The 26,984-nt window shown below is 39.9% G+C and overlaps 1 protein-coding gene across 4 annotated transcripts in view; it reads right to left on the reverse strand.

Moving 5' to 3' along the window:
• Positions 1-904: 904 nt before the first annotated feature.
• Positions 905-26,984, reverse strand: part of ATF7IP (activating transcription factor 7 interacting protein) — a 136,328-nt gene continuing 110,248 nt past the window's right edge. For all 4 annotated transcript variants that reach the window (XM_063308585.1, XM_063308586.1, XM_063308587.1 and 1 more), the window contains 5 exons: positions 21,986-22,064; positions 16,445-16,606; positions 7,326-7,511; positions 5,848-5,960; positions 905-5,211 (listed from right to left, as the gene is read on the reverse strand). In XM_063308585.1, coding sequence (XP_063164655.1) covers positions 4,795-5,211; positions 5,848-5,960; positions 7,326-7,511; positions 16,445-16,606; positions 21,986-22,064 — 957 coding nt within the window. In that variant the 3' untranslated portion in view covers positions 905-4,794. The remainder of the gene's footprint in view (positions 5,212-5,847; positions 5,961-7,325; positions 7,512-16,444; positions 16,607-21,985; positions 22,065-26,984) is intronic.

Below are 26,984 nucleotides of genomic sequence, written 5' to 3' on the forward strand. Positions count from 1 at the left end.
TTTGACTGCTTTGATACTGTCTCTTGTTGGGATGGCATTGCCTTAGAAGGAGCAGGTTGTGATGTGAAGACCCTATTGGACTCATGACTGCTTGATGAGCAAGTGAAGGCTGTAACCAGAGGTGTGCTTTTACCCAGTTCTGGCTAGTGTACTATTTATAGCCCTATCAGGAGTGGAAGAAGCATGCAACAGTAACCCATGCTTTCATCACTTGCTTGGACTACTTCAAATGTACTCTATTTGGGGCTGTCTCTGAAGATAATTTAGAATCTTCAGTTAGTTCAGGATGCAGTGCCCTGCTTAATAACTGGCACCTCTCATTGTGAGCATATTAAAACTGCTCCAATCCCTGCACAGGCTTCCTATCAACTTTGATTCAAAGTACTGATGGTTAGCTATACAGCCCTACAGGGCTTGGAACCAAAGTACCTGCAGGACCATCTTCTCCAACCAGAATTAACCCAGGAGGAACCAACTGTGATATTCCATTTCTGCAAAGTACAGATGGCACAGGCTTGCAGGTGGTGGTGTTCAGCAGCAGCACCTGTATTATGGAACAACCTTCATTTAGAAATTTGATCCCTAATGTTTTGGCCTTTTGGGGAACTTTTAAAAACATTTATTCCAGACGATCTATGATGAGTGACAGCATACCTAGTTTAATTGCTTTAATGGATGTTTATGGCTTTATAATTGTATGTTTTAGACCTACCATGGTTGTTTTATTTAAAATGTTCGTTTTGCTCTTAACTATAATAAACCATTGAGAATCTGGCAATTATGGTGAATATAAATTTGATAAATATTACTTTATGCTGTGAAAGCAAGTATTCTTGACTGTTCTTTCCACTCCTTAAACCAGGTGCTCTTTTGATCATCAAACCAACCACACAAAACTCCAAAGTTTAAAAACCCAGTAGTTTATTTCAAAGTATAAATCTCAGGTGTATCAGACAAAACCCCACTACAATTAACACATATACAGACACTAGTCTACAATGCATATAAAAGTTAGGGAGAACTTGCCACTGTCCTGCTTAAACTGGACTTTTTGGTACATCCTACATTATTTTTATTTACATGTTCATCTGTTGAAGAAAAAAATCAAGAGTGCAAATTTCTATAAGGTGTTTTGTATAAGTTTATTTTGTCAGTGCTGATAAATTACTGAAGTCTGAAGAGTACCTCAAGTTTTGGCTGTCCAGTTGCTTTATTTACAGATAAAATTTAAACTCAGCCTTAAAATATATTTTCAAGCTAGCACAAGGAGGTAAGAAACCAATCCATCTGCTTTAAAATATAAGTGAGATCTAATGATAAAACAATTTTAACTTGCATACTTGTACATTAATCTCAACATTACTTCTGTACTGCTGAAAATGGTTACCCAATTTTCATACACCCCAAATATGAGGAAAGATCTTCAACATAGCAAGCTTTCATATGCAAAATGGACATTTTTGCCACTGAATGAATGAGAATACGAAAAGTTCTAAGATAGCATCATCACAATGTAGTTTCATACTCTGGTTGCAGTTCTCCTAGCTAATACTGTGATATGGCAAGTTAAGGAACAAATATAAAACTACTGAAGCACCAACTCTACATGTAATGTGGATTCTAGAGCCAAAGAACTCTTAGACAAGTAGTAATAATTGATTGGATCAGTCTAACCTTGAATGAGCAAACCGGTGTAATTTATTGCAGTACAACACATGTTCTAATTCTAACAGGTTGCTCTCACTTTGCCACAATTTATCTTGTCTTTTTGTGTGTAATTTAGATTTTAAGAGGCACAGAAATTGCCCAAACACACTGAAAATACAGACTAGAGTTAATCTGGATGTTTCAGTAAACCTTAAATATAGCATTTTTTGTTCAGAGTTCTTAGGATATTTGACAGTATCACTGAACACCAGTATCTTCTGCCATCAAATTGCTAATATAAAAAGCATATGTTGCATCTCTTGCTCTCTTCACAATCTAAATCCAACCAATTGTTGAGGTTTTATCTGTATGAGTTGTAACTTGAAAAAAAAAATTGAAAATGGAAATAAGCTAACAACCAAAAGCAATCATCTAGCTCACTTCTATAATTTATGTTTCTTCTGAAATGGAACTTGATGTTATTAGTAGCTGTATTCTCAGCATTAAAGACAAAGAGCAGAACATTGCTGAAATACATATAAAATTTTAGTCTCACAGTGAAACTGCTGTAGGAAAAAAAAGTTTAAACTGGGCCAGCCACATACCACAGTAAAGAAAGTGTGGTGGGAAAAAAATACTAATATAGCACAATGTAGACAGTGAAATTTTCTTGTCATTTATTCTTTAAGGTCTTTCAGAAAATATCTCCTCTATCCAAATTATGCTGAGTGGGATGCAGATTCTCAATGAGCACAGAATAATAAAAACCTGGTATCACTCCAGTCTGATGCCATGTAATCCTGTTTAGAGTAGTTTGATAGAAAACAAAGTTTCCATTATCTGTTGCAAATCTGCAGATTCAGATAACTTTTTGGGGACAAAGCAGAGAATTAAGCACAGAATACAAAATACTGAATTGTTTGCAGTTGCTCACACACAAAATAATTTGTTTCTGCTTTACTCCGTATCACCTTATATAATTTGTGAGGCATGTCCATTCTGTTTTGGAAAATGTAGCATCCTGCCCTATCAGTTGCAGCTCATAAATCAGAAGGCAAAAAACTATGCTCTAAAATGCTATTTTAAGAAATGCTGAAATTAATGCTACAAACTTAGTTGAACATGGAATGAAATCTTTCATCCCATGCAAGTTCTTGAATGACCTCTTATGGTACTTGTTAAAACTGTAGGCTCCAGTCCCCTAACCCCAAAAAGAAAGTTACACGCCTTATGAAAGTATACTTTCCTCCCAGATGTTCTCAGGCTTGACTTTATTATCCAAGTACAGTAAAATCTGAGAAAGGACAAATAACAATATACTTGGCTATAAACAATTGGGACTGCCAAATTGAACAGCGGAGTCCAACACTCCTTTAAAAAAAATCTTATGTTTTTGTAATTAAATGCTCCCTCCATTGCTTTCTGGTCCCTTCTATTGGCTACCTATTGCATTTTTTAGCATACAAATTATTAGAGGTGGGCCAAATACACCCCCCAAAATATATAAAAAATCTTATTTGTGACTATTTCAGAAATTGGTTTCTAGCTAAGTGGTTGCTTTAGATCAAGGTAATTTTTGAAGGTAATAAGCAAATGTGATAAACTGATTATGTGCCAATTACCTGCTGATCACGATTTGAGGAATTCCTAATAAGCAGAACAAAATTCATCCACTCAAAAACAGTTTCTGACTACACCACTTACAAAGACAAGTTTCCACTTCATTCAGGGGAAAAAAAGACACAAAATGCCACAAGACTCATGGTTTTTCTTTACTGAAATACATGTTCCCACAGAAACAGAATTAAGACCCTGTCTTCCTAAAATACATAGTATCAGCTAGCTTCTGACTGTCCTTTTTGAACTTTGCATTTCTATTCCAACCCTATCTGCTTCACAACAGGCAGTAATAGGAAGTGCCAGGCAATGCAGTGAAGAGTTGCCACTCTCTCTCTAATAGGGATTATCAACAGGAAGACAATGGATGTCCTGTTTTTCTCTGGAATATAGTATGGTACAGCTTTCTTCGATTTCCATGTCAAGCGTGGCTTATGTATTTGCAGTAGGTATTAGCTTTGCTGAATTGGAAAAAGTGGAGGATCTATTCTGTTGTCTTGACCCAGCCAGTACAGAATTAGGATAATTTGTTTTCATAAGGTTTTGGTTACACAGAATTCTAGGTATTAGTGTGCGTTTGTTAAGACAATGAAGTTTCTTCTTTTCTGGCCACCTACCATCTTCTCAAGAACAGCACGACACAGCCAGACATTGCGAGAGTGATGCATCTTCAGAGATTACATTAAATAAGTAATGTAAACATTAGCATGAATTATTAGAAAACCTGGGTATTACTTGTCAAGTGAATCTGCAATGAGAGATTATGACATTCTAGGGTTGGCAAAAGAGCAGAATATTGAAAGGAGGGCAAAGAAAGAGGAACACAGAAAGTGTGACTGCGTTTATTTTTGAAATTATTATTTAAGGCACAAATTAAATTATTTTTAAAAAAGAGAAGGACCATAAAAGGAGAATCAGGAAGCTACTGAAAATGCAAATGAAGTTTTCTACAAACCTGGCTTTAGTGTGGGCTTCAAAATACTCCCAAGTTCTGGTGACAAATACTCTACAAACCTACCTGAAACCTTTCTCACTCCAATAAGCAGAACCACGTACATTTCTCAAGAACTGATCATGGATAAGTTCCCTTGCCCTTTAGGAAGCAGGTGATGCCTTTTAAAGTACAACTGGTCACTGTTCTAGGACCAAAGAAAGCACAAATCCAGATTTCCTTCCTAACCTGACTGCTGAAATACTCTCTGCCCTTGTGCCAATGCTTGACATTTCTGCTGGGCCACATGAGACATGTCAGCAAGAAGCCAAATTCCCAAGGCTCTGTATCTCACTATTTACTAGGTTCAGTGGCTTGTGAGCGAAGATGAGACTACTTCATCAGAAATACAAGCTCTCTCACTGGAGGCTAGGAATTTATTTCAGTTTTGGTTGTAAGTTCTGTAGTATATGAAAGAGCTGCCCAAAACAATTTTCTGCTGAGGAGGTTTTACAATGAGTTTCATGCATGAGAACAAACCCCAAACTAGAGTAAGCCACAACCATGGGGCAAGAATGGAAGCTTTCAAAGTCTTAAGTTTAACTGCTTTGGGAAGCAATCACATCTGTTGACTGGGGGTCACAGAAGGGTCCAAAGCGCCCGTAGATATCTTTAGCACGAACTGCAAAGTAGTATTTGCTGCCAGACACAAACTGAGTAAGTGTGCATGCCATAGGCAGAGGAAGGGCCTTTACTTCCCCAATCTTTTTCCACTGAGAGGGAACAGTGGCACTGGGGTCCTCATGGTATGCGTATAGGTGATAGCTATCCACACTGGCACAGCTCCGGTCCACTTCCAAAACGCTCCAGGAAAGCACAATGCCATTCTGACTTTGCACTCGAGCTAGTTTTAGGTGTGGCTTCTGAGGCAAAGAATGGTTAGCAGCTTCAGGAGGCAAGCGGGAGGGCTGCTGGGCCTCTGGCAGTGGGGCTGGGTGCACAGGCCGCAATGGCTCCTAAGGGAAAAAGAAGTGGTGCTGTGAAGGTGGCAAAGAAGTTGCTTCATCATTTCAGAGACTACATGAATTAGTTGTTCAATAGCTAAAAACTCATACACTTTATCAAGTGGTAAGGGTTCCCAGAAAATGGGAGCAGCTACCAAAAAGGCTGGCTTCAGACAGAATGAGAACTAGGAGGGTTCTTAAAGAGCAAACAGATTATTGCAGAAGCAGGCTGCTCTGTTCCAACCAATTTAAGGATTTAAAGATTAAAACCAGCACTTTGAATTGCACTGGAAGCAAACTAGTAGTGTGTTTCTACATTTATCAGAAACTTGTATAGAATGAATAATCTGTGGCCCACATGTGGCCTCTGGATCTTTTACTTAGTCTCAGAAATAAATAACCACATTTTTCTCTGTGTAGGTGCATGTGCATGTGTGTGTTCACATGTACTTATATTTCCCCCTCAAAACCCAAGCAGGCTCTAGTCCTGTCCACCTCAGTGATGTTATCACACAACTATTTTTTCCCCTCGATGAAAGCTTTTCACAGTCCTGCCCATAATTAATTTTAAAATATTAGTGATCCCTGCTTGACACATGGTTATATAATCTTTTTTGAATATTCATTTTAACAGGTAAATGTACTTACTGAATGTACTTGAGGAGGTCGATGATGTACTGTGAGTTGAGGTCCACCAGATCCTAAAGCCAACCCACTGTTTACAACATAAGCTGTTGTTTGAGGCACTCGCACTGTTACACCTATAAAGGATATTTGCATAAGCATATTTATGTCTTACTTTTCAGAAAGTTGTTATAAACCATGCTGTTTTAATAACATACTATTCTGACTACAAAAAAACAAAAATTCCTCTTCTTTCTAACCAAGATATATTGGTGCACCAATTAAATAGTCCACCAAAATACCAATGTCTGATTCAGAGGGGAAGTATCAAAAAGAACAAGTTGCTGAACCTACCTTCCATCAAAAGGAAGAATTTGGAACAAACAATAGCATTAGTCTGGATAGCAAGTTAACCTTTGCTGCACCATATGTCAAAGAGGAATCAACCCTTTCTTATGTACTTTCATACTGGCTGAATGAGTATGAGTAAGTTTTTCATGTAGAGATAAAATGATTCATTGCTCATTATCTGAAAAGGGCAGTCTGTCGCCTTCCAAAGATCTGGCACATATGGGTGCTGATGACCATCTTCTGTCCTCTCATGAAGTGCCATTGTTGTAATTCCTGTTGGTTGTCATGTGTGGCCCAGCAACCATTGACTCTTCAAAACGTAGAAGCCAGACTGTTGCCATGGCTTCTGCACTGAGAGATCTGTATGGTCACTGGGACTTTCAGGAAATCAGTGCTGGTGACAGTAACTGCAACACAGTTAAGTCAGAAGGCAACATGTGGATGATCAATTTCATTCCACAAATCATAATGAAACATGCCAATCATTATACATTCATATTTCTTATTAAATTATTTGCGCCTACTTTCACATTTGGAAATTATTCTGTGAAAATTACTACTAAGAATGATGTAATGTGGAGGAAACATCTGATCAAGCACATTTACCATTATTTCTGGAGAAACAAAAATCTGATGATCCACCAGGTGAGATACTAAGTTCTTGTGGCAGTTGTAACTCTAGGCATCCACCAATTACTTTTAAATAAATCAGACAGGAGTGATAACAGAAAAATCTATTTAAAATATATAGATAAAAATCTATTTAAAAATAACTGATTAGAATGAAGTTGCAAAGTGACTATTAATAGGCTTGTAACAACACACAAAGAATATATAATAATATTGACTATCTGCATTATAAACATTTTAAATATTTTTTATTAAAGTCTTTTGCATGTCAAATATCACCTCTGTATCTTATGAAATCAAATTTAATGATTCCTGCTTAGGAAACTACTGTACTGGAAATTAGTTAAAAGTTTTTTAAAAATTACTACCCTAACAAAAATTGACATCTTATATTTTGAAATATATCTTACATTGCAATATATTGTATTTTGAAAATATGTTCATGGCTATCTTGATTTTTATTATCAACTTGTAAGTTTTAGATCACGATTTACAAATGTATTTTTGAAAAGGCTTCTTACCTGAACTTTGTGGGTTGATCTGCCTTAAACCAGAATTTTGCATAACAGTGGTTCGCACAGGATTCTGTCCTGATGGTGCAGGAAGAGTAGTATAGACCACTTGATGGTTAGCAGGAGCTCTTGGTACTGGAAGCCTAGCAGTAGCCTGAGTCACTGGGCGATGTGTTACATTCACAGTTGTCTGAGCTAAGAGATAAGCAAAATAATAACAAGTACAATAATATAGAAATCATATATTGAGTCAAACAAGTTTTAATAATCCAATCACATCTGCATTTTAGAACAGGATTTGTTGGTGTTTTTGTTTCTACAACAATCTACAGTCGATTTTAAAAAGTGCTAGTGATTCACAAGTTTCTAGCAGCCATGAAATGGGTTTAGCTCCAGTGTTATTTTGTTGTCTTTTAAGGGCAATACAGTACTATAAGAAATAAACTAACATTATACTGCCATGGAAAAACAGATCAGCAACTGTGGTTCTTCGAGCACTCAACTCTGCATTCATACAGTGCATACAGTTTTTGTTGGAATCTTCTATAGCTGTTGTTTTTGATGGAAAGTCTACCTCTTTGTATATGCCTACAGGCACAGCTTCTACTTTCCCTTCAGTTCGCTTAAGATCAATGAAGCAGTCCTGGAAGTAAAACATTTATCAGAATAAGTCCCAGCATAGGGGAAGGTGAGTGAGTTCTGTAAATATACACCTGATCATTCAATGACCCACTTAGGAGACTAGTTATCTGTTCTTCTTCATCACAGTCTCTATGAATAAATCATCATAACTATGGAAGAGTATCAAGCTTATTTTAGGTGGTGAATGTTGTTAGGAGAGAACCAAAGGCAGTATGGTTCTCTTAAAGGAAGCATCTGCTCACATGTGGATTTTCAATCTGAAATGCTGTACAAGCATCTGTTGTCTAAATCAAGCATGATCTGTCCATACAGAGAATGTGGCAGACTGTGGGAGCTTTCGGTGGAGGGTATGTTGGATGCAAAAAGAAGGAATATCCATTAAAAGGCTAAGGTTGTTATCATGTTTATTTTAATACAAGAGAGGCACAGAAAGGCAGAGAAGGGATGCTTAGGGAGAGAAAGAAATTAAGTACAATGTAGACTTGGCACGAATTCTTGTTGGTATTAAGCAGGGCTGTGAAGATAAAGTAGTAACACTTCCCTGCATAGGATCTTCCTGCAGAGGGGAAGTACTACAATAGCACTTCAATGTTCTTTGACATGGATGCTGTCCTAACCTCGTGAGACAGAAGATCTTTCAAGTGAGGGTGTTGCAACACCACTCCCTGGATATCTGCAGAAGAGTTGTGAACCAGGATGGCTTGGGCCAACCCCATCCTATCATGATACAGTGTCCTAGGATCAAGTTTAACATGTGGAAGACTTGTTATATGAACAGTAGAGCATTAATAGTGAATTTTAACCAGATTCACATGAAAAAATTATGTTATGGAGTAATCCAGATCTGAATATGGTCTCTCTCTCTCTGTTTTATTGAAGTTCTGGGCTGAATGAGGGAGTAATACCTTGAACCAACTAATTAGCAATGAGTATGTTAAGGATTTTGAGAGGTTACATATTGAATATAACTTAAGTAAATAATCTGCTTAAGAATACTGTATATTCAATTGAAACATGTACGGTCCAGATGCTTTATCAGCTTCAGAGGCACCTCAAATACTCGGATGTTTAGGAGATGCTATATTTGAAATAAAAGTGTCATTCAATTTTATATAAAATGAAAGAATAAGACAAAAGCTAATATTGGTAACACATATAATCTCTGGAATAAGGAACTGAAATAGCCAATCTTGGAAAATCAATGGGCTCAAGTTTTAACAAATGTAAAATACATTTCTTGAGACTTTGGGATGAAGTTAATTAATCAGAAAAAGTTTTGCTGTGTTTACTAGCCTCCCCAATAATAACGAAGAAGAAGATTCAAGATACATGTTCGTTGTTTTATTTATTTATTTATTTTCTCAAATTTCTATCACTGCCCATCTCCCCCCAAAAAGTTCTTTGTTGATTTTTGAAAGGCCTTTTTATTTAGAAATGAGAAGATAGAACATTGTGTTGGTATAGATTTAGATTTAACTTTAGGACCACATGTGCATATTACATGTGGCTCTTTAAAAATTAATTTTTTATCACTCTCTAATACACATACATACATATTTTCCTTTCACTTGTTATCACAATTGTATTACTGTTTGTTAATAAACAACTGAAAAATTAAAAATGTGAACAAAAAGAGTAGGACTAGGAAGGTATATAAAAGGTGGTCTAATCACCTGTACAAAAATGTACCTTACAGTGACTATAAACTGCTGTCCTGCAAAAGCACTGGTATTGAATATTGGGAGGGAAAGTGAAGACATCTATCAATGGTTTTCCACAGTGCCCGAATAAAACAGATGTTACAGGCAGTCCTCATTTAGTGACAACTGAGACCAGCAACTTGGTTGCTAAGTGAAACTGCGACTGCGCTTATGAGCTTATTTCAGCTTTCCTTTGCTTCATGGTCCTGTGAAGATAATAAATGTGAGGATTGGTTGCAAAGTTACTTTTTTATCAGTCATAGCTGCAAATGGTTGCTAAACAAGGCAGTCGCTAAACGAGGACTATCTGTATTTATACATGGAGGATCCATTTCTAGGTTCATTTGGAACTGAGGCTAATTTATAGCCATTTATTCTGTGTGAAATGTTCCAGTCCTGGAACTGTAAACAGAAGAGAATATGATTATACTGTCCTTTGTTTGTCAATACAGTAAATTGCCAGTAAATTTTCTTTTCAATAAATCTGGCTAATAAGACTTTGTGAGAATCTTGTCTTCTTAGTTGTGAGTGGCTGCTAATTGCTTGACATTAATACTGGAAACTGGATATATGTACTTTAATACCCCGTTTGTCACTATGTTTGTTAGGACCAGAATTTTTTTATTTTCTTGCTATCTTCTGAAGCCGTGGGGAGGTTGTTTCTTGCTTCCCTGATACAGGAGAAATGTGCAGATGTTCAGCACTATAATATTTTGCAAACTGCCATCATCCTTCTTAAGTCTTTGAGAAGCCCATTACACCTCAGGATAAATTTTGTATAACTGTATGAGTCACTGGGGCATCTGGAGGCAAAGTAGTTAGTGAGGCTGATCCCACTGATGGTGCTTATGCTTAAATTGGCCCATGGTAAAGGTCTGAGCACTGGAAGCCCTACAAGTCCATTATGACCCTTTTTGCTTATCAGTGAGTATGTATCTCCTTCTGCTTACAGTGGTGGCTTTGAAATCATTAGAGGCTTTGTTCTACTTTCTCTGAACTGGGGAACGTTAATTCCACACCCACAATGGCAAGCAGGAAAATTGAAAAGAATGATCAGCCCAATCTCTGTATCAGACTCTCCTATGATCAAAGAAGTCAGAACTAGATGAGACGAGATTGCCGGATAACCGCTGTCTGCAGCATCTAACCATCAGAGTGGAGTGTAAAAGCATGTTGTTGATCACAGAGGAGTGCTTTGGAACTGTGGGAAGTGCATGTCCCCAATTTTCCTTCTGATATGGGGGAATCCATGAATTCCTGAATCTTAGCTCTGCTAAGGTACCATTAAATCCAAGAAATGACAGACAGCCTAAGGATCAGTGGCAGTGGTAGCAGAAGTTGGTACTATGTACAGGTAGTCTTTGGCTTATGCCCATTCGTTCAGCGACCGTTCAAACTTGTGACACTGCTGAATGAGGGGGACTTACGTCTGGTTCTTGGGAGTTCTGGCCATCGCAGTGTCCCCACAGTCATGTGATTGCAATCTGGACATTTAGCACCCAGTTCGTGATTACGTCACAGAAAGTTGTGGTCGAGTGATCATGATTTCTGATGTTCCCTGCTGCCTTCCATCAGCAAAGTCAATAGGGAAGCGAGCAAGAAGTCAGAACTCGTGGTCACATGAGGTCCCCGCTTAATGAGGGCAACTGCCATTGCTAAGTGGCATGGCCATGTGATGCTGCACTTTATGACCATGTTGCTTAGTGATGGAAATTCCGGTCCCAACTGCCCTCCTTAGCCGAGGACTATCTGTATGTGGTAATACCAGTAGTGGTTGTGATAAAGCTGAGGCCATTGTCTGAGTGGTAATCCATTTAAGTGAAGATCACAAATGTCTTTTTCTTCTTCTTTTTCAGTGACAGTACACTGACTGAAACAGTTCAGTCAAGGAAGATATCACTGAAAGGCCCCAGGTAGGGTGTAAGTTTCCTTCTTTCTCAGGTGTTTAAGAGACTGATAGGATATGTCATTTTCTAGGTATGGATGTGCACCTGTTAGCGGAGTCATTGTGAGGGTCAGATATGAAGAAATAAAGACTGAGTTCAGAGCATTTGGTGTTGATGAAAGGTAGTAATGTCTTCTTCCAAGACTGAGCATAAAGACTTAGTGACCAATTGCTTCATCCCAAAGTCTGGTAGGTCCTCTATTTCTAGATTCCTAAAATTGCTTGCAAAAAAGTCCTGTTCAGGTGATACATCTGGACCTAGAACTGAATACACAAACAGGAGTGAGCAGCTGCTTCCCTCTCCAAGTTACAATTGAGATTTCAGTAAAGAGCCATGGGCACAGCATATCTGTCTGCAGCTGGTGAGGTTTTACATACATGTGAAGGTTTCCAAATGAGCTCGAAATACTATTATCTGAACAGGACTAGGAGAATTAACTATTCTGAAATTTATATTTTTCTATAATGAACTATCATTCATTTAAAATCAATGGAAGTGTGTACTGATAGCAATATATACAAGGATATACATTTGGTCTGAATGCAAAAAAAACAAAAAAACACAGTAAGACAGGACCTTACTCAAAAGGGAAATAGTTCTGTATGGAAGAGACATTATTGCTGGTATTTGGTTGTTTTGCAAGGACCAAGCCACTAAGTTACTATGGTAACAAATCACGCTGTCAGGGTGAACAGGGCAAACTTAAGTATCCTCAGTTTTGGGTGTGAAAAGAATGACCATATAAGGAAAAGCTGCTGATTTGCCTGTGAAAGAAACTTGCCCGGACTTGTTTAGTTTCCTTTTACACAGCCTTCCTTCCAGTCACAGCTCTGCGTGTGTGAATGCATGAGCTTGTAAATATGTTTATGTAAGGAGCTTTTGAGCCCATCCAGGATATCTGGATATAAAACTGTTTATGTTTTTATGCTTTCTGTAAATACATTTATTTTTATAGAAATGCCTGGTGTGTGTTTTTTCTGATCTCTCGGGCCAAACGCTTTCCAGCAAACTCTAACAGGTTATGGGCCCAGTAAACCCCCAGAGAAAGCAGAGAGATCAGTTCCACACCTCATGCACATTTTAAAGGCAGGTAACAAAGACCTGTGAACATTTTCTTTGGAGCCGCCTGGAGGTTTTCCAGCAACTGCCGGTCTGCAGGACAAAAAAGCCAGCTGAGGTAACTTGCAAAAGAAGGAAGAAGCCATGGCTGCCTACCAGCCCTCAGCGATGCCTCTTGAGCATCTATCAGAGACCAACTACCTGAATTGGGCCCTGAAGATGGAAATGTATCTTCGCAGAGAGAATCTCTGGATGCCAACTGGTGAGGAAACCCGCCAAAATCCCAGTGCTGAATGGCTTAGATAGGATGAGCGTGCTAGAGCCACCATTATCCTGGGAGTTGAGGACAATTAGCTAGTGCATGTGTGGCATGCAGTCTGCAAAGCAACTTTGGGACACTTTGAGAGACTTGTACATAAAGGCAACAGCAGGGAGTAAAGTTACCCTGACAAAAAAGCTGTACAAAGCTTACCTAGCAGAAGGAGATAGCCTTCCTGAGCACCTGCATCATATTCAGCAGCTGTTTGTTGAGTTGCAGGACAGAGGAATGGAATTTGCACCTTTCTCAAAATCCTATATCCTCCTGTTTTCATTGAATGAAACGTGGGACTCGCTGATTTGTACCCTAGAGGCTATGCCTGAGGTGGACCTCACCTCATCGTATGTAACACAGCTCCTGCTCGCTGAATGGGAGGAGAGGAAAGATCCCCTCCATCTCTTCTGGGAAGCTACAGCACCAGAAAGCAAGCAAAAGGACGAGAAACGAAGCTGAAGCAACAGCGCTAGCCAGCCAACGATGCTTCAATTGTGGTTCAGCTGGACATTTGCAGAAAGACTGTGCCTTGAGACCCAACAGTAGAAAGACAGAGAAGAACACAAGGGCAACACTGAAGAAAGCTCTTCAGACAACCCAAATTGCACAGGTTGCTGAGAAGGGTAATTCTGATGTATGGGTGTTAGATTCTGGGGCCAACTGTCATTTATGTAACTGTAAAAGCTCTTTTGTTTCACTAAAACTGACAAAGTGTATCTTCGGCTGATGGGTCTGTGACCAAAATTATGGGACAAGGTGACATGTATTTATCCTGCTTGGGAGAAACTGTGAAAGGTGTGTTATATGTTCCAAATCTACAGTCAAACCTTTTATCTGTGGCACAATTAGCTGCAACAGGGTATGTCATAACATTTAAGAAAAATGGTTGTGAGATACGTAAAAATGGGAAATTGTGTGCTACTGGTATTTTAAAAGACTCCTTGTACATTGTGTAAAATGCAAGGAAGCCAAGCTGCAAAACTGCAGTTGGCAATACTCCATATCATGACCAATGTGTACACCTGATGCATAGGAGATTTGGTCATGCTAATTTCAGGTATATAGCACAAATGTCACAGCTGTGTGCTGACCTAAAGATAAAACCCTATGATAAATACTTAGACTGTGTAGTTTGCAAAGGGTGCAAAACACTAAAAGCTCCTGTGAGGAAGCACAGTGACTGAGTTACAACTAGACCTTTGGAAATCGTACACTCTGACATTATTGGTCCTTTTGCTCCAAGTTTTGGACAAGCAAGATATGCAATGACCATCATTGATGGTTTCTCAAGATACACATTTATCTACATCTTAAAACATAAAGATGAGGCATTTGAGAAATTTAAAAGTTTTGTGACATAGGCAAATGGAGAATTCCCAAGGCCTGTATCTGCACTCCAATGTGATAGAGGAGGAGAGTACCCTTCTCACAAATTCGAACGGTTCCTAGCAGACAAGGGGATAGAACAAATTCTTTCTAACCCTTACACCCCTCAGCAAAATGGTGTTGCTGAAAGAAAGGGCAGAACCTTGCAAGAATCAATGGAATGCTTGCTTAAAGATTCCAGATTATTGTTCAGATTTTGGGCAGAAGCGATGTCCACTGCCTGTGATGTGCAAAACAGACTGTATAACTCTGTGATCCAGGACACTCCATTCCATTTGTTTTATGGTGTGAAACCAAAGGTAAACCATCTGAGAGTGTTTGGTAGTACTGCATGGGTTCATATTCCAAAACAGCAGAGAAGGAAAGGAGGCCCCACAACAAAGAAAGCCATCTTTGTTGGCTATGAACAAAGCCAAAGGAGCTATAGGTTCATAGTGGGAGATAAATTATTAGCTAAAGCGCTTCTTTTGCTGAGCAAAATTGGGGGATTAAATTCTAGCTCTCCAGTTGATCTATCTACAACAGAACAGCAAGGACTTGCTGATAGTGATCTGTTGCCTGAAGAGGACATTAAACCAGAAAAGCAAACTGAAGATCTGTCTGATGAGACAGATGCTTCTCAGGAAAGTGATGAGAGTCAAAACTTAAGCCCTATTATTACCTCGCAGATCTCAGAGGAGTAATAAAGGTGTTCCTCCATCATGTTTTCAGGCTGAAACAGTAAAGGATTTTCACATATTCACAGAACCTGAGTCTTTAGAACAAGTGAATGCTTTACCACCTGAGATTGCACAAAACTGGCATTCTGCCATGCAACAGGAGTTAGCATCCTTGAAAGGAAATAAAACATGGAAACTGGTAAATCTACCTCCCAATGAACACTGTTTAGGTTGTAGGTGGGTTTTCAAACTGAAAAGGGATGCTGATGGCAAAATCCAAAAATATAAAGCAAGGTTGGTTGCAAAAGGGTTCACTCAAAGGAAAGATTTAGACTTTGACAAGACTTTTGCACCAGTTACTAAAGGTGAATCAATTAGATTACTGTTAAAAATTGCTGCACTCAAAGGGATGTCAGGTCATCACTATGACATTCAAACTGCATTTCTCTATGGTGATTTAGGCCACAAATTATACATGCAGCAATCCACTAGCTATGAAAAAGGAGAGAATCTGGTCTGTGAACTGCAGAAATCAATTTATGGATTAAAACAGGCTGCTAGATCCTGGAACCAAAAATTAGATGAAAAACTGCAGAATTTTGGTTTTGTAAAAGGAAAATGCAGATCTCAGTGACAGGAAATCCACTTCTGGGATTTTAATTCAATTTGCTGGGTCAAGCTGAGGCTGGCATTCTAGAAAGCAAACACTTGCTGTACCAAGAGAGTTGACAGAGAAAATTGGTTTGTGTCTTACTCCTTAGCATAACAAAGGGGAGTGTTGGTATTTGGTTGTTTTGCAAGGACCAAGCCACTAAGTTACTATGGTAACAAATCACGCTGTCAGGGTGAACAGGGCAAACTTAAGTATCCTCAGTTTTGGGTGTGAAAAGAATGACCATATAAGGAAAAGCTGCTGATTTGCCTGTGAAAGAAACTTGCCCGGACTTGTTTAGTTTCCTTTTACACAGCCTTCCTTCCAGTCACAACTGTGTGTGTGTGAATGCATGAGCTTGTAAATATGTTTATGTAAGGAGCTTCTGAGCCTATCCAGGATATCTGGATATAAAACTGTTTATGTTTTTATGCTTTCTGTAAATACATTTATTTTTATAGAAATGCCTGGTGTGTGTTTTTTCTGATCTCTCGGGCCAAACGCTTTCCAGCAAACTCTAACAGTTATTCCCACTCCACCAAGGAAAATAAATAAACAAAGACTCATCTGTCAGCATTAGTGAATTTTTAACAAATCAAATATGACCATTCTTTTTTAAAAGTTAATTGGAAATCTAATTTCTATTTCAAGAAAAACACAGTAACTATTGTCCAAAATAACGAATAGTTGAATAATGCTTTTCTTCAACAATGGTGCTCAAAAGAAAGCTTTCAAAAGTATTTACTGTTTTTTTTAAAAAAATAATATTACCTGTGGGGAGAACATGTATGGTGGTTTGTGACAGGCCACTTGTTGGCACACCCGCTTGTTGGAGAGGGCTTGTCTGTGCTGGATGTAAGGGACGAGCAATAGATGGGGCTGATAGGCCTATTCCAGATGAGTTAGATTGGTTCTGGTTCTGTTTCTTGCCATCTGTTTAGGGAAAAAACCCAAGACAGATAAAAGTACATGGAAAAATGTCTACTACTGTTCCACTGCAAGTTGTTTCCTGAAGAATATTTGCTAATCACCTTCAATTTTTAAAAATTTCTAAACTATGATAAAGACATATATTCTTTCTTATTATTCTGTGTAGTGTGTTGGCCTCCTTCTTTGATCTTCTATGCCACGAACATTCCAACATGCTATGAATGATAACTGGGGTCTGTCAGGGCTATCTGACAGAAATATTGCCATTCACATTAGATAACATCATTATTAATCTGTAAAAATAGAAAAAAGGAGGAGGAATTTCCCAGATGAAAAGTATGAATTTGTCCCTTAAGTTGCTGAGAAAATGGTTGGGCTTCAGCTTCAAAGGATCCTGGAGGAGATAGATTATCTGGACCCATTTCAGTTGGGCTTCAGGCTGAGCTTCAGTACAGAGACAGCACTGGTCACATCTGCTGATGATCTGTGGCAGAGTCAGGATGGGGGTAGTGCATTTATCATGCTCCTTGATTTCTTAGCCGATTTTGATACCATCAATTATGGTATCCTTCTGGATCGGCTGCAAAGCTTGGGAGTAGGGGGTACCATTATGTGGTGGGGCCAACCAAGTGATGCTAACAAAGAACTGTCCGAGTGTCTGGAGATTGTGTGGGTCTGGATAAGGAGGCTCAGGCTCAATCTGGACAAGACCAAGTGGCTGTGGATATTTGGGCACTCTGGGTCTGGGGATTTTCCGTTTTTGGCCTTCTAGGGGTTGCATTTCCTCATTCAAGACTCATGTGCAATTTGGGGTCTATCTTTGGACTTGCAGCTCCTGACTGAAGAGTAGGTGGCAATGTGGCCAAGATGGCCTTTCCACAGGTGTCTCTAGTGTGCTAGTTGTGCCGTTTCCTGGAAAAGGAGGCCCTCAGACAGTTGCTCACCTCATTTAGACAGTCACTTACATTACCTCATGGAGGGATTACTGCTATGTGCTCTACATGGGGCTGCCCATTAAGACTTCTTGGAAGCTACAGCTGGCCCAGAATGCAGTGGCATAGGCAATGATGGGCATGCCTCGTTATGACCATGTGACTCCATTGCTCTGTGAGGTACACTGGTTACTGGTTGGCTTCTAAGTGTGATTCAAGGTACTGGTTATCATCTATAAAGCCCTTCATGGCATAGGGCCTAGTTATTTGAGGGACCGCCTCTCTTCGGTTGGCTTCTAAGTGTGATTCAAGATACTGGTTATCATCTATAAAGCCCTTCATGGCGTAGGGCCTAGTTATTTGAGGGACCGCCTCTCTCAGGCTATTTCTATCTGTCTGGTGAGATCAGGCAGGGTGGGTGTGCTTCAGTTAAGCACTGCCATCTTGCGGGATCCAGGAGGCATGCCTTCTGTGTTGCAGCACCTGTGCTTTGGAACAATATTGCCTCTAACCCGACCCCCCCCCCCCGCAAAACCCTGCTAGATGGGGTTTTTGTTTAGATGTTTGTTTTCTAGCAGCTCATGATTTTTTCTTTTTTTTTGTACTTTTCCTCCTTTTTTAACTGTAAGCTGCCCAGAGTCATCGGGAGTTGGGCAGCTGCCAAATAGTATGTATGCATGTACGTATACATAAATAACTATAATGTAACATGTACGTTATCTGCGATACATATTTTAGCTTACACGCATAGGAAACATCTTGTTGCAACAAGTTAGGTAGATTCCTGCTTCAGTACATCATAGAGAGAACATGAAATGTGAACAAAAAGTTGACTGACACTTTTTAACATCTTTGTTGTCTATAAGGATATTTCCTATTTTAAATCTATCTTTTAAATGTATGTTTTAATTTATACCTGCCTTTTTTGATTTTAATTGTTAACGTTAATTTTGATTTTAGGTAAAGGTTTCCCTTGACATTAAGTCCAGTTGTGTCCAACTGTAGGGGGCGGTGCTCATCTCCGTTTCAAAGCCGAAGAGCCGGTGTTTGTCCGTAGACAGTTCCGTGGTCATGTGGCCGGCATGACTACATGGAACGCCATTACCTGCCCGCCGAAGCGGTACCTATTAATCTACTCACATTTGCATGTTTTCGAACTGCTAGGTTGGCAGGAGCTGGGACTAGCAATGGGAGCTCACCCCGTCACGCGGATTTGAACCGCTGACCTTCCGATCGGCAAGCTCAGCAGCTCAGCCGTTTAACCCGCAGCGCCACTGCGTCCCTAATTTTGATTTTAATTGTGTTAATTTTGTGCACAGTATTTTTTGAGGTCTTGGAGGGGAATGCAGCTGTCATACATCTTTGAACAAAGAACAGTATGCTCTTTGTCAGCTAAAACAAATTGATATAAAATTCATCTGACTTTGAAAATTTTGTAATAAAGGCTAACTAACCCAAGGAGCAGAGTAAAGTTGCTTCTGACTCATCTCACCTGATTCACATAGGCAGAATCTCTAGGAAACTGAGATTTTATGAAACCTGCCTTCTAAAGTCTCCAGAAATGGAATGATATATAAGTTAAACAAATAATAAGCAAGCAGTCAAATGGCAGAGCATTAGATCAGGCTCTGGAGAATACCTACTGATATTAAGAATAGTTAAGTGAATACAGACAAGCTGCTGAATTAGGTCTTTGGAAATCTCCAAAGGGGCAATATAAAAGTTGTATGGTAGCAGTACATGCGACGATATTCTGGTTGTGACATTTGTTATCCCATAAACATTCATGGTTGATTTGGCTGACTAGGAGTGTATCTCCCTCTTCCCTCACCACTCCATACACATCCCTCCTGAAGAGGATAACCATCACAGTTAAACAAGAGCATACTGTTCTTTGTTCAAGGATGTATGACAGCTGCATTCCACTCCAAGACCTCAAAAAATGCTGTGCACAAAATTAACACAATTAAAATCAAAACCGAAACTAAAAGCTTGATGAAAAAGATAGGAGGAGGAAGGCGTATTAGGTATGTTCACCGCCTTGAGTTATTTATAAAAATAATAAAGGCAAGATAGTAAGTAAGTAAGTAAGTAAATAAATTTGTTGTTACTATCTTCTTACTTATTGGGAGAGTTGGAGCCAAACATAACCTCCTTAGGAACCTGCTTAAATATTCCACTGAAGTAGAGTCTACTATTTCCCACAGCAGACTGTTGTTGAAAAGCTCTTGTAGATTTTTTCTGATGTCCAATCAATTTTTTTAATTTCCTTGTAATTAAAACCCATTGTTCCTTGTCGTGTCTTCTTGAACAATTCTGCCTGTCTTTACAAAATAGCCCTTGTGATACTTGCTGTTACCTCCCATATCTCCCTTTCTTTTCTCCAGCCTAAACGACTTCTCCAACCATTCCTTATAACTTTTTCCTTCTAGGCCCTTTAATGGTTTGGCTGCTTTCCTTGACATGTTCCAGTATGTTAATGTCCTTCCCTAATGTGTGTCTGGTACTGAATGTAGTATTTCAGGTCCAGTCTAACCAATGAAGAACAGGAGGAGCCATAACTTATCTTGAACTTGACACTATTCTTCTTCTGATGCAGGATTGCATTGGATTTTTTGTAGCTGCATGACAGTGTTGGCTATCTTCAACTTGTGATCCACCAACACACCCAGATTCTTTTTTGCATCTATTACTGCTCAGTGTGCCCCTCCATTCTATATTCACATCTTTGATTTTTCTTACCCAAATGTAGGACTTTGCATTTGTCTCTATTAAAATTCATCTTGCTAGTTTCTACCTATTGTTCTACCTTGTCAAGATCCTCCCAAATCTTAAAACGGTCATCTAAGATATATGCTATCTTCCTTATTTTTGTGTTGTCTGCAAACTGAATAATATTTTCTAACCACTCATCCAACTCATTTATGAATATGCTGAACACCTCAGGGCCTAGTCCTTCACATGACACTTTCTTCTAACTTGATACAGATCCATCGATGTACACTTCTTAGGTATGACTGTTAAACCATCTCTGTATTTTTCCCCCTAGCATTTTTCCCACAGGTGCAGGGTCCACTTTTTCAGATCAGCCGAAAGTTGATCCATTGGTTGCAACAGGAGTTGACCGAGTGCTTGTTGCCCAAGCCTGACGTCATGGGCTGAGTGTGTGTGACTGGCTCAAAGTTACCCAGCCAGCTTTCATGCCTAAGGCAGAAGTAGAACTCACAGTCTCCTGGTTTCTAGCCTGGAGTGTTACCCACCAGTCCAAACTGGCTCTCTACCTCTGTATCCATCTAATTGTAGCATAGGCCTATTAATGTTTTGTTACCTTCTCCACTAGAAACTCATGGGAGACTGTTGAATGCTTTTTTGAAGTCAAAGTACACTATGTCCACTGCATTCCTGAACTGGTCACTCTATCAAAAATGGTGTTTAGGTTGGCATCATTTATTCTTGATAAACCTATGCTGGGTCCTGCCAAGCAATGTATTCTTTTTTAAATGCTTAAAAACCAACTGCTTAATAATCTGTTCAAGAGTTTGCCTGGAAATGACATCCTGGGTCCTCTTTTTCCCCTTTTTGAAGGTTGCCCTACTCCAGTGTTTGGTATATTTGCTCTCCATGACTTCTCAGAAAAGACCTCCACAAGCTTCATCAAGACTCTTGGATGTAACTGTTCTGGACTCTTTAAGTTTGTTCATGGTAGCCAGCTGCTCCCTAACCTTCTCTTTCTTATCTTGGATTGCTGCTCCCTCCTTTTGTCTATTGGCCAGCTCATAGCAGGAGAGGCAGTATGGAAGATAATTGAGTCCTGTTTAGGATTTTAAAACTCAATTCCAGAACCTAAAATTGTGTCTAGTAAGCAACTACTGTAGTGGCCAGAATACAGGCTTTGTACAGGCATTATATCATCCCCATACCTTACACTGCTCAAAAGCCTGGCTATTACATTTTGTACCAACTTCAATTTCTGTCCACTTTTCAAGAGTAACCCCATGTAAGAACACTGCAATAGTCAAAATGGTTCTGTTCAGTTCACTGCCCAGAATTACACTAAACAATTAAAATGGAACTTGCATCTTATATTGATCTGTTTTTTTAAAAAAAAACAACCCCTTCTGGTCTTTTACAAAGATAGTCCAGTTGGTCTATCATAGCCCTTAACAGCAAATGTGTCTAATAACACCTTGGGTAAACAAATATATGAAGGCATAAACATTCATGGGCTGCAGTCATCAGATGCATTATGTGTTATCATGAACATTTAAACCTCAGTTTTTAATAGTGTTTTTATAATAAAATCATTTTAATTAAAATCAAAAATAAACAGTATTTGTTAACTAAAATGATTTCATTTTAATAGCTTACAAAATTCAGATGTTGCAACATAGCCCATTGTTAGTTCCATTAACCAAATCCTATCTTTGGCCAGGGATATCTTCTCAGTTACCTTGAGAAGAACCATCATCTTCATCATCCAGTGTGAGATCAATTACTCCAGCTGCAATACTTCCTGTAGCCTTTCCAGTCTGGAAAATAAAAGAACAAAACGAAAAATTACCACCACACCCATTCTTTCTAACGTGTTTGTCAACCTTTTAAGAGTGCTAAAAATGACATAAATTATTCCTACTGAAATCCATGGGATTTTGATTACTCTTTACTGAAATATATCATTAGTTTTAATGGATCTAACTCTAGTACAACTAATTTGATCCAACATAATAAAGTCTAAAAACATCACCAGAAAAATAGATTAAGAACCACCAAACACCAGCAATATTAAAAACTAGAATAAATGCCTTGAAGAACAGCAAAAGCCTTGCAAAAGCCTTTGCAAAATAGTGACATATTTCTAAATGGTAGAAACTTAGAAAAGAGTAGCTAATTTAATTTTTGTATTCCAGAATGCTCCACTTTTTTTTTTTTATTACCATGATAGTTTGGATTAAATATTTTAGGATGACCATACAGTTTTAAAATGTTGTAACTGGTTTGTTACCATTATAACAGCACAATGTGGTTTGGTTCCAAAATTAAAAAATCAGGAAACAGTGATAAATATTCATGTTTATAATACCGTGAGGTTGTTTTAGAAAGAATGTCAAAATATTCTATATATTTTAATAAACAGAAAATAACATAGAAATCTAAAATGAAAATACTTTTCTACAATTACAAAGCACACTAGTATGAAATAATTTTGAAAGCAGCTCAGACTATATGCTTATAATAATGAAACTGATTTCAGAAAGAGAAAACCACACATATGTTTTTATAACCATTTCTAACAATCTAAACATTCACTTACTATATGTGGTATAGTTAGTTGATCTACTCGAGAATTATCTAGTTTAAATTTAAGAATAGCCCCTACCACCTTCAAAATGACTGGGAATTCAATTTCAACACTGCAATTGTAACAAAATGCATTCTATCTTAGTATAATTCAGAGTAAACTTCATTTCAAATTTTCAACAACTTTTACTCGGCATGCACAAGAAAAACACTTAAGACAGCAGTGCAAACAGAAATAAGGAAAAATGCAGATTTTTATCAAGGCCAGAAAAGGAAATACGTGTAGTAGTAACAAAAAGCTCTAGAAAGCCTGAAGAGTACAGAATAGACTACAGGGACTCCTCACTTAATAATGGTATTATTATTATTATATGGAATTTCTGTCGCTAAGCGATGCAGTTGTAAAGCATGACGCCACATGACCATGCTGTTTAGCGATGGCAATTCTGGCAGTCCCAGGTTACTGTCATTAAGCAAATCACCACAGGTTGTTAAGCAAGGACCTCATGTGACCGTAACTTCCAACTTCCTGCCTGCTTCCCCACTGACTTTACTTGTGGAAAGCCAGCAGGGAAGGTTGCAAATTGCAATCACGTGACTGTGGGACGCTGCGTCATTTGGAAACGTGGGCTGGTTGCCCAGATTGTGATCATATGATTGTGAGGGCGCTGCAACGGCTGAACTCTGAGGACCAGTCGTAAGTACTAACAGTTCAGCGCTGTCGTAGTTCAGACCACCTGTAATACTACCTTTTGTACCACCCAGCTTTATGTAACTTAAGTGGTAGCTGTTGTGTATCCCAACAGTAAACTAAGGTATTGTTTGGTGAATTAATAATTTTGTTGCCCTTTTCTGTAACTTTTTCAGTTTTATATCATTTTCGAGAAAGGTGAACAGAATTGTAAAAATCATTTTATAACACTGGTAGTTTAATCATTAATTCTTTTCTTAATGATCCACTTTTGCCCAACTGTAATATACTGAATTTATGTCCCCAACCCTTTTTCACCATAAATGCAATTTGTAGTTGGGACCATATGTTTATCTTTCCAGTACTGAAAAATAAGTCTTTTAGCTATAAGTGGGGCATGAAGAATCCATTTTATTTGTTCTGATATCAATTTCCATGCAATGGGAACATATTTCAAAAGAACGTCAACATTTATTTTATATTTATGTATTTATCCGTTCAATTGTATCTGATTCTTGGAGACATCTGGACAAGTCCCTGCAGTTTTCTTGGCAGGATTTTCAGAAGTGGTTTGCCACTGTTTCCTTCCTAGGGCTGAGAGAAAGTGACCGGCTCAAGGTCACCCAGCTGGCTTTGTGCCTCAGGAGGGATTAGAACTCATGATCCCCCAGTTTCTAGCCTTTGTACGGCCCCCACTCTTCAGGCCTTAAGGAAGAGCGTCAAACCTGGCTCTGCTAGCTAGCTTGGGGATCCAAGAGTGATAGGCAGACTTGGGGGTGGTTGGTGGCTTATAGATGCTCTCTCCACCTTTTAGTTTCCCTCTTTTATCTTCTTCTATTTTTTGTATGTTTCTAATAGTTTTTTATAACTTTTATTTGTAAGCTGCCCAGAGTCACTTTTATAGTGAGATGGGCGGTGTATAAATTTATTAAATAATAAAAAAAAAATGATAACGTAAGATTCACTACAAATCATTTGAGTGCTCAGTCAAAAACATGGCGTGGTTGGTTGTTGTTGTTAGTTGCCGTTAAGTCGTTTAACATTGCGACCCTATGTATAACAGAACGAAATGCTGTTCGGTCTTGTGCCATATGTCTGACTGTTCCAATGCTTGCATTCATTGTTGCGGTAATTGTATCAATCCATCACATTGAAGATCTTCCTCTTTTCCTCTGGCCCTTGACTTTACCAAACATGATGTCCTTTTCAAGTGATCAGTCTTTCCTGATGATGTAGCTGTCATGTTCATCGTTTCAATGTTCTGTATACATCGTAACGTTTCGCATGTCACTTTTCTAACCCGTGTTTGTGGGTTGGAAATTTCCAGCCGTGCCAGGCGGTAATCTTCTTACTGCAACTGTGGAATGTATGTTTGGGTTATTGACTCTGTTCAAGGTTACTTTCTCAGGCCGATGTGGGTAACGGTTGCTAACACCTGGGAGGGGGTGGTTGCTAGGATTGCTAGGAGGGAGGAAGGGCGGGGCTGGTTTTGAAGCGAGGGTTTTTAGTTTGTATTTGGCGCGCTTTTGCTCATTCTCAGCTTTCTTCGTATTTGCATACTATTCTTTCAATAAATCAGTTTTCATAAAGAATCCCCTTGTGAGACTGAGTATGTCAGAATAGGCAATCATTACATAAAGCTGAGAATCATAAAACTCTTACCACTAACCTCCTTCCAGTGCTGTGAGGAAATAAAGTTAGTGATGACTGAACCTACGTCCCGCTCAGGAGAGAGTGAGGATTCCAGCGTGGGGGAGACGGATTCCATGAGGCAAAGAAGGGAAAGGACCCTCACCCCTGAATCGGAGGAACTGTCGGAAGCCTCGGACGCCAGCTCAGCCACGGCGAAAGCGGTAAAATCCAAGGTAGTCGGAAAGGATGAGGGAGCCCTGTCCGGAGCGCCCCAGGCACCTGTGAAGGCAAGGTATCCGCTGTCCCCAGATGTGGCCATAATGGAGAGGAGTGATTCGGACAGCTCCGAGGCCAGTGAGAAATTGCAGAGGCTAGAAGCCAGAGTAAAGTCTTTGGAAGACATGATGGAAAGAATGTCATTTGCAAGGGGCAGCCAGGACAGAGGAAGAAGGGAATATCGCTACAGACGATCATCTCCATCTGTTTCTCCCTCCTCCCCCCCGAGCATGAGGAGGAAAGACCGGAGGAGGTACTAGGGGGGATCACCACCGTGCAGTCCCAGGCGGGTGTCCCCATCGCCCCCGCGGCGGGCGGAAAATGCAGGGAGGGGACGAAGCAGGGATCGGAAGAAAAGTCCCAAAGTCGGAGTTGCGAGTCCCCCTCCCCCTCAAGAGAGGAGGTCTCCAGAGCCCAGGAGGAGAGCCGGGCGGAAAGAGAGGAAGAGCAGCCCACAAAGAGCCAGGTATAGGGATTTCACTGTCAAATTTGATGGGCATCCTACAAAACTGTCATTCTTCCTGACTAATGCAAAAAGCTATATGGAGGAGTTTGGGAGGCTGTTTCCTTCGGAAAGGGCAAAGATAAACGCTGTAGCTACCCAACTGGAGGGGAGGGCAGCTGATTGGTTTGTCCAATTAGCCGAGATGGATGCCCTGGAGTTGGATGATTTCAGAGACTTTCTATGGGCGCTAAAAATGCACTTTGCTGATCCGTTAGCAAAGGAGAAAGCAAAGGTGGCCCTGCGGGAGTTATTCCAGGGGTCTAAGTCCATGGCTGATTATGCCCTCGAATTCCAAGCCCTAGCGGCGAAAGTGGACGATTGGTCGCACACTACTCTAATAGAAATGTTCAAAGATGGACTGAGACCTGAGTTACTGAGATGGGCGTTAGGAAGGGCAGACCCAGGCACGCTATACGACTGGATACAGCTGGCGGCGAATGTTGAGCAAGCCCAGGCTAAGTTCGTGCAGACCAGGAGGGGCCCGAAGCAGATGGCCATGACAAAGATGGGCAAGGCACCCGGGACCACTGGCAGGGCGGGATGGACGGCCTGGCAGGAGGAAAGAGAGAGCCAGTTTGCAAAAGGGCAATGCCTGCGATGTGGGAAAGAGGGACACCGAGCAGCGACGTGCCCGCAGAAGAAGACCGAAGAGTGCCTGGCAAAGCCGTCAGGAAAATCCCCCTCTGTGCACAGGAAGATGAAGGCAGTGATGGCTGAAACGGAGTCGGAGAGCATTCCTTTCTATGAGGACGAAGGGGACCTCGAGCCGTCTCAGCCGGCGGGAAACGCCAGCCACCTGCTCTAAGAGGCGCCACGGGGCAGGTGGTAGAGGAGGAGCGCGATCACGCTTCGGTGAGTGGAAATTTCCCTACGCTGACAGTGAAGGTGAAATTGGGGTCCTGCACACGAACTGTGGGCGATGATGGATTCAGGGTGTTCGCGGTGTTTAATGCACCCGGACGTAGTGGCTGCCTTGGAGCTTCCCACATTTCCATTGAAACGCCCCATGATCTTTACCCAATTGGATGGGTCTACGGCGGGGGGAGA

The sequence above is a fragment of the Candoia aspera genome, chromosome 7 (genome assembly GCF_035149785.1).
Source record: "Candoia aspera isolate rCanAsp1 chromosome 7, rCanAsp1.hap2, whole genome shotgun sequence".
Lineage (NCBI taxonomy): Eukaryota > Metazoa > Chordata > Lepidosauria > Squamata > Boidae > Candoia > Candoia aspera.